Genomic DNA, 17092 nt, shown 5'->3' on the forward strand with positions numbered 1-17092 from the left:
AAAAATTTATGGCTTTTCCACTTTTATAGGTAGGAAAGGTTTTGTTATCCTTACTTACATGTAAGAAAACCAAGACAAAGAGGTAAATAACAAACTGATGTCCTCCTATGTCTGCTTCTCTCAACATTCTCCATGGATGATCTCATCCACACTTGTGGCTTAATCCTTTCACTCACAGAGATGACACTCATGTCTCAAGGGTCTAGGCCTGTGTCCTGAGCTCAGACCTACAAAGCCCACTGGCCTATTAGATCTTGGCTGACCCAGAAGTGCCACATGTTCTCCTGGAGCAAGCAAAACTCACTGAGTCTTCAAAGCTGAACCCTCAAGTACCTACCACCATGAATAGAAACATATTCAGCCTAGTACCAGACAGGTGAGACAGGAAGGGGCCACATTACGGGCAGGGACTTGTAAGATATAGTAAGGATCATGGAATTTATTTAAAGTGAGGCTGTAAAGCTACTAAAGGATCTTAATCCAAAATGGCACAATCTAATTTTCATTTTTAAAAATCACTTTTGCTACTATGTAGATAATTAAATGAAGAAAGGCAAAGAGGAAAAAAAAAGACGATGATGACCTGTTCATCGGGAAAGAATTAGGGAAAGAAGAGAGTGGATTCAAATAATACTTTGGAAGCAGAATCAACAGAATTTGCTACTAGATTCAATTGGGGGTGGTGGTGAGACACAGCCCAAAATAAAGTATGACACCAAGTTTTCTGGCTTGGGCAAATAGGTGAACAGTGAGAATAGAGGGGGAAGGTTATTTTTTAAGTCCTATTCTGGGCATGTTGGGTTTATGGTATTCTGAAACAACACTGAAGTGAAAATGTCAAGTAAACAGTTACATATACAAGTCTAAAGTGCAAGTGACATCTGGACCAAAACTATAAGATTGGGAACTTTCACAATAAAGATGACATTTATATGCCTTGGAACTGATTGATGCAGAGAAAGCTCAGAGAACAAAAAGATACTCAGAGACAAGCCCTGAGAAATCTTAGTATCTAAAAGTGGGATGGAACATGATTAACAGCCAGATGAGAGGACACCAACAGAGAAAACAGAATGGCAACTGCCTGCTTCCTTGTATGTCTCCCTACCTAACTGAATTCGCTGGAGGTGGGGCCACAACCCACTCTCCACTGCGTCAATCATCCCTCTCCACGTTTACTATTCTATTCGTGTGAATATATGATCATTTCCTTAACCATATTCCCAGCGGACATTTAGATGGTTTCCATTTTGGAGATTTTAATAAATGTTGCCATACACATCTTTGATACCTTGAAAGTAGGAAGAAAGCATGGAATGAAAGACAATTTGCTTGTTTAAACAAGTAAGTATAAAAAGTAGAAAGGAAGATGGGCAGTGGGTTTAAATCCCATGCATGACCTTGGACAATCTACAGTGTTTTCCTAACACAGGGTTCACAGACACTTACCACGGATTTGTCAGTGACCAACGCATTCCAAATACTTGTCATGGCCTGTCGAATGCCAAGGTTGGGATCAAACTGGTAACGATAAAGTCGAGGAACTAGCTGAGGCAGAAAAGGAGCCAGCTGCTCTCCAGCTCTGGTAGCAATTACATTAAAACCAAAAGCAGCACCCTAAAAATAATAATAGGCTGAAGTGACTCAGATGCACCCATTATAGTAAAATATTAACACAGCAAACAATTCTCCCTCCCAAACTTATGCCTAAATACAGCCTGATTTATTGGGCTTTCCAATCAATAGTAGCTATGCGGGGTTCAGCTTTCTCATCAGGCACATACTTTCACAAAATGCACTGTATATCATTTGCCACTGTCTGCCAATGTAGCATGTTTGGTTTGCAGGAAAAAACAGTAATAATTGTCCAGTGATAGCAACTTACCTTCCTAGAGTTCCACATTGCATGATGGTTGGCTAAATTCATAAATTTATACACCAGATCTGGCTGGCTAAGATCACTTGCCAGAGAACAAAGTTCCTTGTAGGTAGAAAGGCCCTGACTTGGAAACAAAGAAGAAGAGGTAGGCAATAATATACTTCTCTCTCTCCAGCCTAAAAAATTACATCATCAATATTACTAGGACATATTAAAATCAAATTTTCACTCAGTTGCTAATATTGAGTTATCTTATCACCATGGAGACGGAAAACAGGTTGGGAAGAATATAAAAAGTCACCTAATTCAACTATCAGCAATTCCTAAGCTCCTCTACATTGCTGCTGATAAATGACCTAAATGCACCTCTAAGTCCATAGAAGTGGTCCCCTCACCACCTGGGGATGCAACTCATTAATTCTCCATTACGTTATGCATAATCTCACATGATCATAAGAGGGTCATGTGAAGACGACATCTGTCTTCCCTAAGTCTTTTCTAAGCTGGCCCACTCTAACCCTGATTAACTTGAGTCTTGTTAACTTTCCTCTGAACAAATATATCTAATCGTTTTATGTTATTTTGTAAAATGTAAGCACTTTTTTAAAAACTTAGAAGGAGTCTACAAGGAGAGTAAGTAGAATGAAAACAACTTTTGATGTGATAACAGTGTACTGTAGGGGAAGGTCAACGACAGAACAAACTGCAGCTTTCTCCTGTTGCAGACAACAATGAAGCAGGCTCGTGTGGGACACCACAGCAAGGCCCTGCAACCAGCAAAGATTTGCCTAACAATCCACAGAAATAAAGCATGATAAAATAAAGGAGGTCAAGCTCAAGAAATTTATTTTAAATGCTAAAGTAGCGACCTCTAAGATAAAGAATTACACCCACCCAAAAACAAGTGGCAGTGGGTGCGCCTAGCTACGCTTCCAGTGTTCCGCAGGACTCAGCTGCCTGAGAGCTGACCTCTTGGCCTAGTCAGTCTTCCCCAACTGCCCTGAGAGCCCAACATCATGGGCTCCCATGCAGCAGCCCACCACCAATGGCTGGTCACTGAGGGGACATAAAGGGCCAGGCTTCATGCCTCAAAGCAGAACAACTCCGAAAGGCCACCCACGCCAGCTCAGAGCTCCTCAAGAGGCTGGTATCCACTGAAACGATGGCAGCAGTTCAGCCTTCCCTCAGTCATAGGCCCTATCCTGCTTCCTCATGTCCCCACAGTGATCCCTAGAGCACTCCCCAGTAAATTTCCCACACAGAAATCTCTATCTCAGAGTTTGTTTCCCAGGACACTCATTAAGACATCAGCCTGCCAGGCGCGGTGGCTCACACCTGTAATCCCAGAACTTTGGGAGGCCGAGGTGGGTGAATCACTTGAGGTCAGGAGTTCGAGAGCAGCCTGACCAACATGGTGAAACCCCCATCCCTAATAAAACACAAAAATTAGGCGTGGTGGCAGGCACCTGTAATCTCAGTTACTTGGGAGGCTGAGGTAGGAGAATCGCTTGAACGCAGGAAGGGGAGGTTGTAGTGAGCCAAGATTAAGCCACTGCACTCCAGCCTGGGCAACAAGAGTGAGGCTCCATCTCAAAAAAGAAAAAAAAAAAAAAAGACATCAGTCTTTTTTCCATATAAGTTTTCTTCTTCCACCAATAAATAATATTTCCTAAGCGGGTGAAAATCAACTTCATCACTGCTGTATTTACCAGACTAATAAATACATATATATATATATATATATTTAAAGATGTTTACCATTCAATGGATTTAGCATACTTACCCATCTGGCGTTTTGCCAAGAGCTCCCCCTTGAAATACCACTGTCTCTCCAGAAACTTCATGTTTAACTCTAAACCAAAATAAGAATTTCAATAAGCTTCAAGCTTTTCACACCAACATTCAACTAGCCAATGCAATTCATTTATACAGTGATAAAACTTCCTATCAAGCATTTACTGTGCATAAGATATAAAAGTCTTTTCCGGTCAGGCGCGGTGACTCATGCCTGTAATCTCAGCACTTTGGGGGGCCAAGGTGGGCGGATCACTAGGTCAGGAGTTCGAGGCCATCCTGGCTAATACAGTGAAACCCCATCTCTACTAAAAATACAAAAAATTAGCCGGGCATGGTGGCACACGCCTGTAGTCCCAGCTACTGAGGAGGCTGAGGCAGGAGAATCGCTTGAACCAGGGAGGCAGAGGCTGCAGTGAGCCGAGATCAGGCCACTGCACTCCAGCCTAGGCAACAGAGCAAGACTCCGTCACAAAAAGACAAAAAAAAAAAAAAAAAAAAAAGTCCTTTCCATGAGGCTACAAATTTTGTTAAATGAATCCAGAATGAACAAATTAACAGATGAAAAAGACATTTCACATAATTTCCCCTGGATTAAATGTGGTAGCACATGAAAAACTATCCTTCCTACAAGGGAGGAAACATAAAGCAGCAATCCCTTACACAGATGATTTTTCCCCTCACACTCTTCACAGATTAGACTATGAATGATATGCAAGCTTCTTCTCTGTATCTTAACTTCCATTTAGCCAACAGTAATTAAGGCATTTTTCTAATCCAATACATTAATTGTCTGAGATCATTAAACTTTCAAAGCTTGACCTAGTGGCATGCTCCTAAAGTTAACAGTATACACTGGAATAATTGTGCTATCCACAGCACAACAATTACGGACTTGCAATTTAGAAAAGGCTTCATAAACGAAAAAATGGAAAGCTGAATCTTCCTTCTCCAGCATATTCTCACTATGTGTATAGACTTCCTCTATGGGCTTGAATCTAAAATTTTCAAGTTCACCATACCTTTTGCCAGTCATAAGTGTTTCTACAAGTGTAGAAACCAATTCCTGTTGATCTTGTTCATTGCCTAGTTCATAAACCAACCCAAGGCCCTTTGATGCAACATCTTGGCTAAGTTCTACAAGAAAGTCAGACAAGATTGTATTACTTTAAAAAAATTTTGTCTGCTTGCTATGAAATCAAAAGCTTTAAAAAGTTAACACTGACCCAAAATGATATCAAAGTAAAGATATAAAAACAGAATCAACATGCCTATTTTATTAAAAACAATAATAAATCATTTCAGTGGACATGGCACCATACATAAGTTACTGTAAATGAGAACCACATTCACAGAAGATCCAGTTCACAAACCTAGACAATACTGATGGACCTATACAGTGTCACTGGACAGTGCAGTGACAGATCATCCACGGGCTATAAGTCATACACGTCAGAGATAAAACAGCCTCACAAGATCTCAATACACTCAGACCTAACTTTTAAAAGTCAATACAAGTCCATATGTTTAAAACAAGTTATAAAACAAAGCTACTATTGAAAGATTTAACACATATACGTTCACTCTCTCCTAGCTTAAATCAGAGAGGAAAAGTAACCAGAGGTAGAAAAAAGCTATTATGAGAGATACTAAAGAAGGCCTCGGCTCCATTTTAAAATGCAGAGTTGAGGAACATGTTCTAACGTATAAACCAATAAATAAAAAAGAATCTAAGTTTCCTATATCCTAACTAGAAATTTTGGTTTCCAAGCCATTAACATAACGCTTATCCTTACTGCTAACAAATAAGGTTTAATAATTGTTTTGATTACACAGCTCAAGAAAGTTTTCTTTTATGTTCATTAATCCAGGTTTTTCAACATTTAAAACACAAGTTCAATAAAGTTTAGAAATCAAATATTAACCAACAACCTACCATCATTTTCTGATAGAACTGAAACAAACGCACTTTGAATTTCTTTAAGATGAGACTGAAAGAAGAAAAAAGGCATTAGAACACTGAAACTCTACCTCTTTGAGAAAGAGTTTTGCTCTCACCGTGCACAAAATTTGTAGTCTTATTATCCAAGCCAGTTACAATCGCTGTTTTGCTCTCATCTTTACAGGTGGCCCAAATCACCTGGAGCTGCACCACTTTTACAGGTAGTCTAACACACGCAAGCTGACCATTGCCCTAACTGAGCTTCCCCATCTCAAGCACTTCTGACTTTATACCTTCAAGTCTAGAATCATCTTCTAGCCTATATATATCAGGCCACCATTCTTCATTCCTTCATGTACAATGTATTTCAAAATACCTACTATTGGTTAATGACCTTCACCCTCATATGCTTTCCTTGCTACTTATAAAACTGGTTTCCAACAGGGCTGACCACAGACAGCATGGCTCACCTTCACTTCTTTGTGGGTACTCAGCTTCCTCACAAGGGAAAGGAGCCAGATGCAGGCAGCTTGCCTCACATGTGGGTTGGGGCTGATGATATGTTTATTTAAAACCACATCCAACACCCATGGAACCACATCATTCACTTTGGCTCCTGGGGAAAAGCAAAGAAAAATAACAAAGAATTAAAATAATTCAACATAGTTTCCTGAAAAAATTAAATTGAAATCAACATTTGCATAACAATCCTATATTAAAATCTAAATGACTAAGGTGTTTAAAGTTGCTGAAGGAATCAATAATTATTCACTCTAGAACCTAGTGTAAACAAAATTACATTTCAAAGATACTCGAGTAACTTTTTAGTTCCTGAGAATAAAAACTTATCCCTACTCTTTAGCAATTTTTCTTTGTCTACTAGACGTTTCTCATCTTCCATCTAAAAACAAACTTCTTTTGCACTTACTTTCCTCCTCCAGCTACCATACTGTTTTTCTCCTTTCCTTTATTACTGCAGGGTTTCTCAAGCTCAACACTACTGACATTGTAGCTGGATAATTTTTTATTATACAGAGCTGTGTTATATACTGCAGGATGTCTAGCAGCATCCTGTGCCTTCACCCACTAGAGACCAGTGGCACCCACCCTCCCCAGTGTCTAGACATCACCAAATGTCCTCTGTTGGGCAAAAATCTCACTCCTCCAGTGACAAACCACTGATTTACATTAAGACCCTTCAAAACAGTTGTTTAAACTTATGTTCAAACTTTGCTCTTCTCTTTCCTTAAGCCCACTCCAAATCAGCCTTTTACCTTCTCTTCTCCACAGAAATTAGTCATAGAAACCACAAATGACTTTCCTGTTGCTAAGTTCAATGATGGTTTCTCAATTTTCACCTTAGTTGATATATTGGCAGTACATGACATGGTTAATTCCCCTCCACCCCTCATCCCTTCACAGTTCCTTGCTGATCACATTACTCCAGTTCTCAGAGTCAGAATCCCTTCCTTTAATTCCCATAACCACAACTCTAGCTGCCAGCAGTTCTGCTATCTGGGTAACTACAATTACAAAACCAACAAGTCCTTACTAGATTCCCATAACATGCCTGGGATAATATGCACAGATGTTAAGATGGCTAAGACCTGGGCCCTAACTGGCTTCTCAAATGCTGTTCATTCTACTCACAGCAAGATTGGTACACTGTAACCAACAACAACATCCAAAGGCCGAGTAGCACTCAGATGAGAATGACATAGAACACGCATGATCAAAATTCACATCAAAGATTCATCAACCCTCCCTTCTCCACAATATTTTATGTTCTCCTTTCCCAAAACAGACAAAAATAGAACTTCAACATTGAATGGACAATCTGAGATTCCTTTGGATGAGTAAAAAGCCAAGCAGGATGCAATCTTCCAAGAAGAGTTTGAGGCAATACAAGAGTTCAGAGAATGAAGACTGGCATAGATACCTCTCTACTAACCTTTACTTGTTAAGTCACTATGTAACTTATGGAGTCAGAAACATGCCTCTCACAGCAAACCCACTCCTCAGTGTGAGCCCTCCCTGCTGTCAAGCCTCTGTTACCACCTCTCACATGCAACCTGAAAATTCCCATTTCAGGTTTGGTTGTCTTCTTGCTAACAATGTCGCTTTCCTTCCTTACCGGTCTTCCTTCTATACAAACTGCTCCTTGCCTTGCTTCACGTGTGTTCAAAGAAAAACCTCAAAGAACTGACTCGGATTCAGCTTCTGTCAATCCACAGTTCTCATTACAGTGCAAGCAAAAGTGTGTTTTTCTATTTCCTTTAAATCTCTTTATGGTGGCTAATGAAATAATAAGTGAACGCATTACTGTGGAGTGAAGTGTTAACTGTAACACTAAGTGCAATAACTAAATTAATGCATTATTCATGATGGAACACAATATACAATAAAATGTTACCACGAGAATACTATCTTTTAATTTCCTCAATTGAGAGAATAAAATATAAAAACTTGGTGACTTTTCCTTCTCTTTAAATTTTTTTTTATTCTAGCTCAAATACTAAAATATATTTTCAATTCCAAACTCAAATCAAACCACAATAAATTTGAAATCATAATATATAAAACATAAAGTCAGAAACCACACGTTCCCTCAACTATATGCTGCCACTAAAAGCCAGTGTACCTGGAGCGCTAGCAGAAGGCACTTATGTAATAAGGGATTAAAGGACACATTATCTGGAAACAACTATACCTTGAATTCTGAAACTGGCTAAATACATAAATCCTCATGAAAAGAGCACAAGCTTCAAGGTGATCCAGAGCTGACTCCCCTGCTTGCTTGCCAAAGAGTCAGAAAAATAAGTTACTAATTTCATGCTGCCTTTTTTTTTTTTGAGACAGAGTCTTACTCTGTTGGCCAGGATCGAGTGTAGCAGCATGATCTCAGCTCACTTGCAACCTCTACCTGCCAGGTTCAAGAAATTCTCATGCCTCAGCCTCCCAAGTAGCTGGGATTACAGGCTTGTGCCACCACGCCCAGATAAGTTTTCTATTTTTAGTAGAGATGGGGTTTCACCATGTTGGCTGGGCTGGTCTCTAACGCCTGACCTCAGGTGATTCGCTCACCTCGGCCTCTCAAATTGCTGAGATTACAGGCACGAGCCACTGTGCCCAGCCTCATGCTGTCTTCTTCACCCAACTATTTTTCTTGACTGAATGAAATTGGTAAAACAGATATAAATATTTGAAAAAAGTAATATGGAATGTATAATGATTTTGCCTCAAATGTAATAACGAGAACAAAAAAGGGTTACTTGACAATTATAAATTGATTAGCTGAATATTTGGTACCAGCAGGAGGAGTATATTCCTCTTCAGTCACTAGCCAGGCATCTCGGGCAGCCACAGAACTAGTTCCTATTGCAGCGCTGGTAATGGCTTCGCCAATAGTGAACTGAAGTTCTATCTGCTTGGCCTGTAACGAAGGAAGTAAAAGCCATGAATGAGAAAACACATTTCCCAAAACCATCCATTTCTACAGAAAGCCTGCTTAAAAGTGTGTTTCTCAGCATGTTTTGTTTTCACTCTTTGCCCTAGCTTGCTTTCGGTTAATTCAATAGTTCAAAGGCCAGGGAGGGTGAGAGGGTGGAGGATATAAGAATCCCTTGAAGATATTTTTCAAAGTCTTTGCTGCCCTCCTCACCCTCAGTAGGGAACCACTAAGCAGTGATTTATGATTTCTGGAAGCATAATATGGTTCACCTAAGGAAGACTTAGAAAATCCCATCAACTTTGAAGCCATGTAAGTCTCAATATAAATTCTAGCCATCTCTCACCAGCTATATACCCTTATTTAAAATTTTTTAATTATTATTATACTTTAAGTTATAGGGTACATGTGCACAACATGCAGGTTTGTAACATATGTATACATGTGCCATGTTGACGTGCTGTACCCATTAACTCATCATTTACATTAGGTGTATCTCCTAATGCTATCCCTCCCCGTTCCCCTCACCCCAAGACAGGCCCAGATGTGTGATGTTCCCCTTCCTGTGTCCAAGCATTCTCATTGTTCAATTCCCATCTATGAGTGAGAACATGCAGTATTTGATTTTTTGTCCTTATGATAGTTTGCTGAGAATGATGGTTTCCCCCTTCATCCATGTCCCTACAAAGGACATGAACTCATCCTTTTTTATGGCTGCATAGTATTCCATGGTGTATATGTGCCACATTTTCTTAATCCAGTCTCTGAGACCACAGTGCAATCAAACTAGAACTCAGGATTAAGAAACTCACTCAAAACCGCTCAACTACATGGAAACTGAACAACCTGCTCCCGAATGACTACTGGGTACATAACGAAATGAAGGCAGAAATAAAGATGTTCTTTGAAACCAATGAGAACAACGACACAACATACCAGAATCTCTGGGACACATTTAAAGCAGTGTGTAGAGTGAAATTTATAGCACTAAATGCCCACAAGAGAAAGCAGGAAAGATCTAAAATTGATACCCTAACATCACAATTAAAAGAACTAGAGGGCTGGGCGCGGTGGCTCAAGCCTGTAATCCCAGCGCTTTGGGAGGCCGAGACGGGAGGATCACGAGGTCAGGAGATCAAGACCATCCTGGCTAACACAGTGAAACCCCGTCTCTACTTAAAAATACAAAAAACTAGCCAGGCGAGGTGGCGGGCGCCTGTAGTCCCAGCTACTTGAGAGGCTGAGGCAGGAGAATGGCGTGAACCCTGGAGGCGGAGCTTGCAGTGAGCTGAGATCCGGCCACTGCACTCCAGCCTGGGCGACAAAGCAAGACTACGTCTCAAAAAAAAAAAAAAAGAACTAGAGAAGCAAGAGCAAACACATTCAAAGGCCAGCAGAAGACAAGAAGTAACTAAGATCAGAGCAGAACTGAAGGAAATAGAGACACAAAAAACCCTTCAAAAAATCAAGGAATCCAGGAGCTGGTTTTTTGAAAAGATCAACAAAATTGATAGACTGCTAGCAGGACTAATAAAGAAGAAAAGAGAGAAGAATCAAATAGACGCAACAAAAAATGATAAAGGGGATATCACCACCAATCCCACAGAAATACTATAAACACCTCTATGCAAATGAACTAGAAAATCTAGAAGAAATGGATAAATTCCTGGACACTTACACCCTCCCAAGACTAAACCAGGAAGAAGTTGAATCCCTGAATAGACCAATAACAGGCTCTGAAATTAAGGCAATAATTAATAGCCTACCAACCAAAAAAAGTCCAGGACCAGACGGATCCACAGCCAAATTCTACCAGAGGTACAAAGAGGAGCTGGTACCACTCCTTCTAAAACTATTCCAAACAATAGAAAAAGAGGGACTCCTGCTAACTCATTTTATGAGGCCAACATCATCCTGATACCAAAGCCTGGCAGAGACACAACAAAAAAAGAGAATTTTAGACCAATATCCCTGATGAACACTGATGCAAAAATCCTTAATAAAATACTGGCAAAGCGAATCCAGCAGCACATCAAAAAGCTTATCCACCATGATCAAGTGGGCTTCATCCCTGGGATGCAAGGCTGGTTCAACAGATGCAAATCAATAAATGTAATCCAGCACACAAACAGAACCAAAGACAAAAACCACATGATTATCTCAACACACGCAGAAAAGGCCTTTGACAAAATTCAACAGCCCTTCATGCTAAAAACTCTCAATAAATTACATATTGATGGGACGTATCTCAAAATAATGAGAGCTATTTATGACAAACCCACAACCAATATCATACTGAACAGGCAAAAACTAGAAGCATTCCCTTTGAAAACCGGCACAAGACAGGGATGCCCTCTCTCACCACTCCCATTCAATAGAGTGTTGGAAGTTCTGGCTAGGGCAATCACGCAGGAGAAAGAAATAAGGGGTATTCAATTAGGAAAAGAGGAAGTCAAATTGTCCCTGTTTGCAGATAACATGATTGTATATTTAGAAAACCCCACTGTCTCACCCCAGAATCTCCTTAAGCTGATAAGCAACTTCAGCAAACTCTCAGAATACCCTCATTTAAACTTCTATGAGCCTCAAAAACTTCATTTGTAAAAGGAGCATAATATCATCATCCACAGCATTAGGCTTTAAGAATTAAATGAGGAAAAAAAAAAAAAAGAATTAAATGAGGTTAACGTACATAAAACGACTGTATAGTATGCTTGATTGTGGTTACTCCACAATAAATAGTAGCCATTATATTTTATTAACATTTAACAATTATTTAACTTTTTGCACTCTTAAATTTTATGATATCTTGATGTTACTTTTAAATGGCTCAGAAAAAAAGAGAATAATAAAGCATACATGAAATGTTAAAATTTGATAAATGTGGATAAAGGGCACACAGGAGTTCTTTACACTATTCTTACAGCTTCACTGTAAGTTTGAAAGCATTTCAAAAGTCAAACATTTGAAAATTCTATATAGTACCCACTCAAATGTTTTAACATTTTATTCAGAAATGTTGACATGATTCACTAGTAGGAATCACTGACCCAACATGTAACTACCTAGACCTGCATTTTCCACTTTTTACTGTGAACCAGAAAAAATTTAGGAGGAATAGGAGAAATAAGGGAATGAACAGAGAGCACGTGAGGGCTATGAACACGCTACTCTTCAAAGCCTAAAGACAACAGCTGAGACTTTCCTACACCAATCAACAAATGCTCTAGTGATGAGGCTTCAAGTACTAATGCCACATGCTTCCTAGTCTGAGGAAAAAAGATTTAAAGGCTTTAGCCCTACAGCTTCCCTGGTTAAAAGCTTTTCTTGGCAATTTCAAGCTGAAAAAAGGTATTTCAACATAATCCTTATTAGGGGTTCATTTTGTGTACCTGTACCTGTTTTTGCATGTTTCCTGTAATTAATAACAACACAGCTGGCATTAAAAACAAAAAACAAAACTCCATAGCTACATTTATGAATAATATACTATCTGGACATTGCTGTAAATATTCCATAAAGGGGGGGTTCAATAGAGAAAATAAGAACAGATACATGGGGATTCATTATATTATTATTCTATTTTTGCATATGTTTGAAATTTCCTATAATAAAAAGTTACAAGAGGGAGCAGGCGGAAGGACAAAGTGGCTGAACAGGAGGAGGTGGAAATGGTTAACAGGTACAAAAAAATAATTAGAAAGAATGAATTCAGGCCGGGTGCACTGGCTCATACCTGTAATTCCAGCACTGTGGGAGGCCAACGTGGGTGGATTACCTGAGGTCAGGAGTTCAAGATCAGCCTGGCCAACATGGTGAAACCCTGCCTCTATTAAAAATACAAAAATTAGCTGGGCATGGTGGTGTGCGCCTGTAATGCCAGCTACTTGGGAGGCTGAGGCAGGAGAATCGCTTGAACCCAGGAGGTGGAAGTTGTAGTGAGCTGAGATTGCACCATTGCACTCCCGCCTGGGCAATAGAGTGAGACTCTGTTTCAAAAAAAAAAAAGAATGAACGAGAAGTACTACTCTTTGACAGCAAACTAGTGTGGCTATAGTCAACAATAATTTCATTGTACATTTAAAAATAACTAAAAGAATATAATAGGATTGTTTGCAACTCAAAAGATAAATGCTTAAGGGGATGGATATCCTATTCTCCATGGTGTGATTATTAAGCATTGCATGTCTGTATCAAAACATCTCATGTACCCCATAAACATATACACTCACCATGTACCTACAAAAACTTAAAACTGAAAAAAAAAAAAAAAAAAGCCCAACAGAACCTCATCCCCTCCCCATCTAATGCAGGAACATCGAACTGAACTGTCCACCAAAAAAGCACCTTCATAAAAACTAAATCAGGTGACAGATCACAGTACCCAGCTTCAGCAGACTAACAAGAGGAGACGCGCTGAACAGTGTGGGAAGAACACATTGCCTACACCTCCAGCTTGGAAAGAGAACCTGTATGCTTGGGTGAATGACAGCAAAGGGAGTGTGATACTTTGCATTGCAACTCAGCGCCACCCTGTCACAGCATCAGGCAGAATTCTGCCAGTGCCCAAGGAGGCAGCACTTAGACCAAACCTGGGCCAGAGGGAAATCAGTTTCTTCAGTGAGAGGAACCCAAGTCAGTTGACTAAAATGGCCTCAGGTCCCCAAATAAATTTCACCAGCAGCTAGGCCACACTTGGAGGGAGGAAAAGCAAGAATACAGGAGACTTTTTCTCGTAACCAGGCACCAGCCCACCAATAGTAAAACAAAGCACCAGGCAGAGTCTGAAGGCCCCATTTCCAGGATGTTCCTGTGGAAGAGCACTTCTAGACTCACCCCAGGCAAGAAAGGAATCTGCTTGTGTGGCACTAACAACCTAAGTCCCAAGTCCTGGTTGGCTCCAACACCTGCTGACTAGAGCGGCCTCATCTTTGAAAAAGCATCAGCGGCAGTCAGGTGGTCACAGGTCTTCGGTGAGCCCTGGTACTGTGCTGGTCTGGGAGGCCATGGGCTTTGGGAGCAACTCAGCATGGTGCTAGCTGCTGTGGCCACAGGAGTGCCCACATTACCCCTCCCCTAACTTCAGGCAGCTCATCGTGGAGAGACACTCCCTCTATCTGGGGGAAAGAGAGGAAAGAGGACAAGAAACTTTGCCTGGGAACCCACAGAATGCTCCCTTATCTTCCCCAAGTCCATCAATGCTGGGTATCTAGGTGTCTGTAAGAGCTGCAGCACACCTGGGCTTAGGGTGCCCTCTAGTGCTGAAATGACTGCAGTGACCACAGGCTTAGGGAACTCAACACTCAGTCATATTTGAATTCTTGGAAGGCCCTCTGAAGGACAGGTACAAACGAGGCCAGACTGTGAAGACTGGAATAAATATTTACTCTTCAATGCCCAAACACTGATGAATGTTCACAAGCATCAAGGACATTTGAGAAAACATGTTTTAAAAAACATTCACGCTAAACAAACAGACTAAATAAGCAGGCACCAGTGACCAATTCTGGAGTGGTGTAGATATGTGACCTCTCAGACAGGGAATTCAAGATAGCTGTTTTAAGAATGCTCAACAACTTCAAGAAAACATGGAGAAGGAATTCAGAAACTTTTAAGAGAAATTTAGCAAAGAGATTAAAATGGAGGAAAAAATCAAATCTTAGAGCTGAAAAAATGTAATGGATGACTGAAAAATACTTCGGTGTGTCTCAACAGTAAAAACGATCAAGTAGAAGAAAGAATTAATGAGCTCTAACACAGGCTATTTAAAAACTTACAGTCAGAGGAGAAAAATGCAGAAGAATGAGATACACTTACAAGATCTGGAAAACAGCTTCAAAGAGGCTAAGAGTTATTTGCCTTAAAGAGAAAATAGAGAAAGAAACAGGTGTAGAAAGTTTATTCAAAGAAATAATCAACAGAGAACTTTCAGAACATAGAAAAAGACGAACACCCAGGGAAAAGAAGGTCAAAGACCAAGAAGATTCAACCCAAATAAGATACCCCAAGGCATACAATAAACTTGCAAAGGTTATGGACGAAGAGAGGATCCTAAAAGTAGCAAGAGAAAAGAAGCAAGTAAGATATAAAGGAGCTCTGATATGTCTGGTGGCAGAAGCCTTACAGACCAGGAGGGAGTAGAATAACATATTCAAAGTGCTGAAAGAAAGGAAAGAAAGGAAGAATAAGAGGGAGGGAGGGAGGGAGGAAGGAAGGAAGGAAAAAATCTTGCAACTGAGAATACTGTACTCAGCAAAGCTATCCCTCAAATATCAGGGGAACCAGCCCCCAATATTTCAACGTAGGTTCTTTTCTATTTTCCCTAAGTGTCAGCCAGTCTGAGAAAGAGAAAGAGTACAAAGAGAGAAATTTTACAGCTGGGCCTCCAGGGGTGCCACCACATACTGGTAGGAGTGTGATGGCGACCTCGAGCCACAAAACCAGCAAGTTTTTTTATTCGGGATTTTGAAAGGGCAAGGGGTGTACAAACAGGGAGTAAATGACAAAGATCACACGCTTCAAAGAGCAATAAAAGATCACAAGGCAAGGGCAAAATTAGAATTACTGATGAGGGTCCGTGTCCTGCTGTGCACACATTGTCTTGATAAACATCTTAACAGGAAACAGGGTTCGAGAGCAGACAACCCGTCTGACTAGAATTCACCAGGCTGGAATTTCCTAATCCTAGCAAGCCTGAGGGTACTGCAGGAGACCAGGGCATATTTCAGTTCTTATCTCAACCGTGTAAGACAGACACTCCCAAAGCGGCCATTCATAGACCTCCCCATAGGAATGCACTGCTTCCCCAGGGTATCAATTATTAATATTCCTTGCTGGGAAAAGAATTCAGCAATATTTCTCTTACCCACACATACGTCTAAAGGCTTTAAGCAAGAAGAAAAATACGGCTCTATTCTGCCCAACCCCGCAGGCAGTCAGACCTTATGGTTATCTTTCCTTGTTCCCTGAAAATCGCTGTTATTCTGTTCTTTTTCAGGGTGCACTGATTTTATATTGCTCAAACACATATTTTACAAACAATTTGTACAGTTAATGCAATCATTACAGGGTCCTGAGGTCACATACATCCTCGGCTTACAAAGATGATGGGATTAAGAGATTAAAGTAAAGACAGGCATAAGAAATTATAAGAGTATTGATTGGGGAAGTGATAAATGTCCAAGAAATCTTCACAATTCATGTCCAGAGACTGCAGTAAAGACAGGTGTAAAAAATTATAAAAATATTAATTTTGGGAACTGATAAGTGTTCATGAAATCTTCACAATTTATGTTCTGCCACGGCTTCAACCGGTCCCTCCATTCGGGGTCCCTGACTTCCCACAATATTGAAATATAAAGGAGAAATGAAGACTTTCCTGGGTAAACAAAAGACAAGGGAATTCACCACCAGATGTGTCTTACAAAAAATGCTACAGTTCTTCAATCTGAAAGAAAAGAACTCTAGCATGCAACAAAAAATGTAAATACACAAATTCAAAATACTCTAATACTGTATAGAGTATTCTAAAGATACTAAAGGCACTCTAATACTGCATTCTAAAAATACTCTAATACTGTATAGAGTATTAAGAGTACCTTTGTATTAGAGTATCTTTAGTATCCTTATCTAACACTCTATAGAATCTTTAGTATGAAGACTAAAACATAAACTTTTCAAAAATAATGACTACAATAATTTGTTAAAAGATAGGCAATATAAAAAGATGTTAAGTTGAGACAACAAAGAGCCAAAAAATGGGGGTATTGGAATTAAAACAGAGTTTTTTTAAAGTTTTTTCTTTGCTTGTTTTTGTTCTTTTCTTGTGATCAGTGAAGTTGTCATCAAACTTGTTATATTTTCTGAAACCCTTAGGGAAACCATAACTCAAAAAACAGTCTAAACAGATACACTAAAAATAAAAAGTAAAACATACTATGAGAAAAAAGTCACTTATCCACAAAGGAAGACAGAAAGAAAAAAAGAGAGGACTTCCAAAACAACCAGAAAACAAAAAACAAACTGTCAG

General features: G+C 39.8%; 1 protein-coding gene across 7 annotated transcripts in view; it reads right to left on the reverse strand.

Moving 5' to 3' along the window:
- ECPAS (Ecm29 proteasome adaptor and scaffold) overlaps positions 1–17092 on the reverse strand; it is a 130057-nt gene that overhangs the window by 31840 nt on the left and 81125 nt on the right. For all 7 annotated transcript variants that reach the window (XR_002517467.2, XM_031654398.1, XM_021927282.2 and 4 more), the window contains 7 exons: positions 8925–9048; positions 6086–6231; positions 5610–5664; positions 4696–4810; positions 3663–3731; positions 1886–2003; positions 1450–1617 (listed from right to left, as the gene is read on the reverse strand). Coding sequence is in view for 6 of the 7 variants with exons in the window: in XM_031654398.1 (XP_031510258.1) it covers positions 1450–1617; positions 1886–2003; positions 3663–3731; positions 4696–4810; positions 5610–5664; positions 6086–6231; positions 8925–9048 (795 nt within the window). In the remaining variant the exon portion in view is untranslated. The remainder of the gene's footprint in view (positions 1–1449; positions 1618–1885; positions 2004–3662; positions 3732–4695; positions 4811–5609; positions 5665–6085; positions 6232–8924; positions 9049–17092) is intronic.

The sequence above is a fragment of the Papio anubis genome, chromosome 13, assembly GCF_008728515.1.
Source record: "Papio anubis isolate 15944 chromosome 13, Panubis1.0, whole genome shotgun sequence".
Taxonomy (NCBI): domain Eukaryota; kingdom Metazoa; phylum Chordata; class Mammalia; order Primates; family Cercopithecidae; genus Papio; species Papio anubis.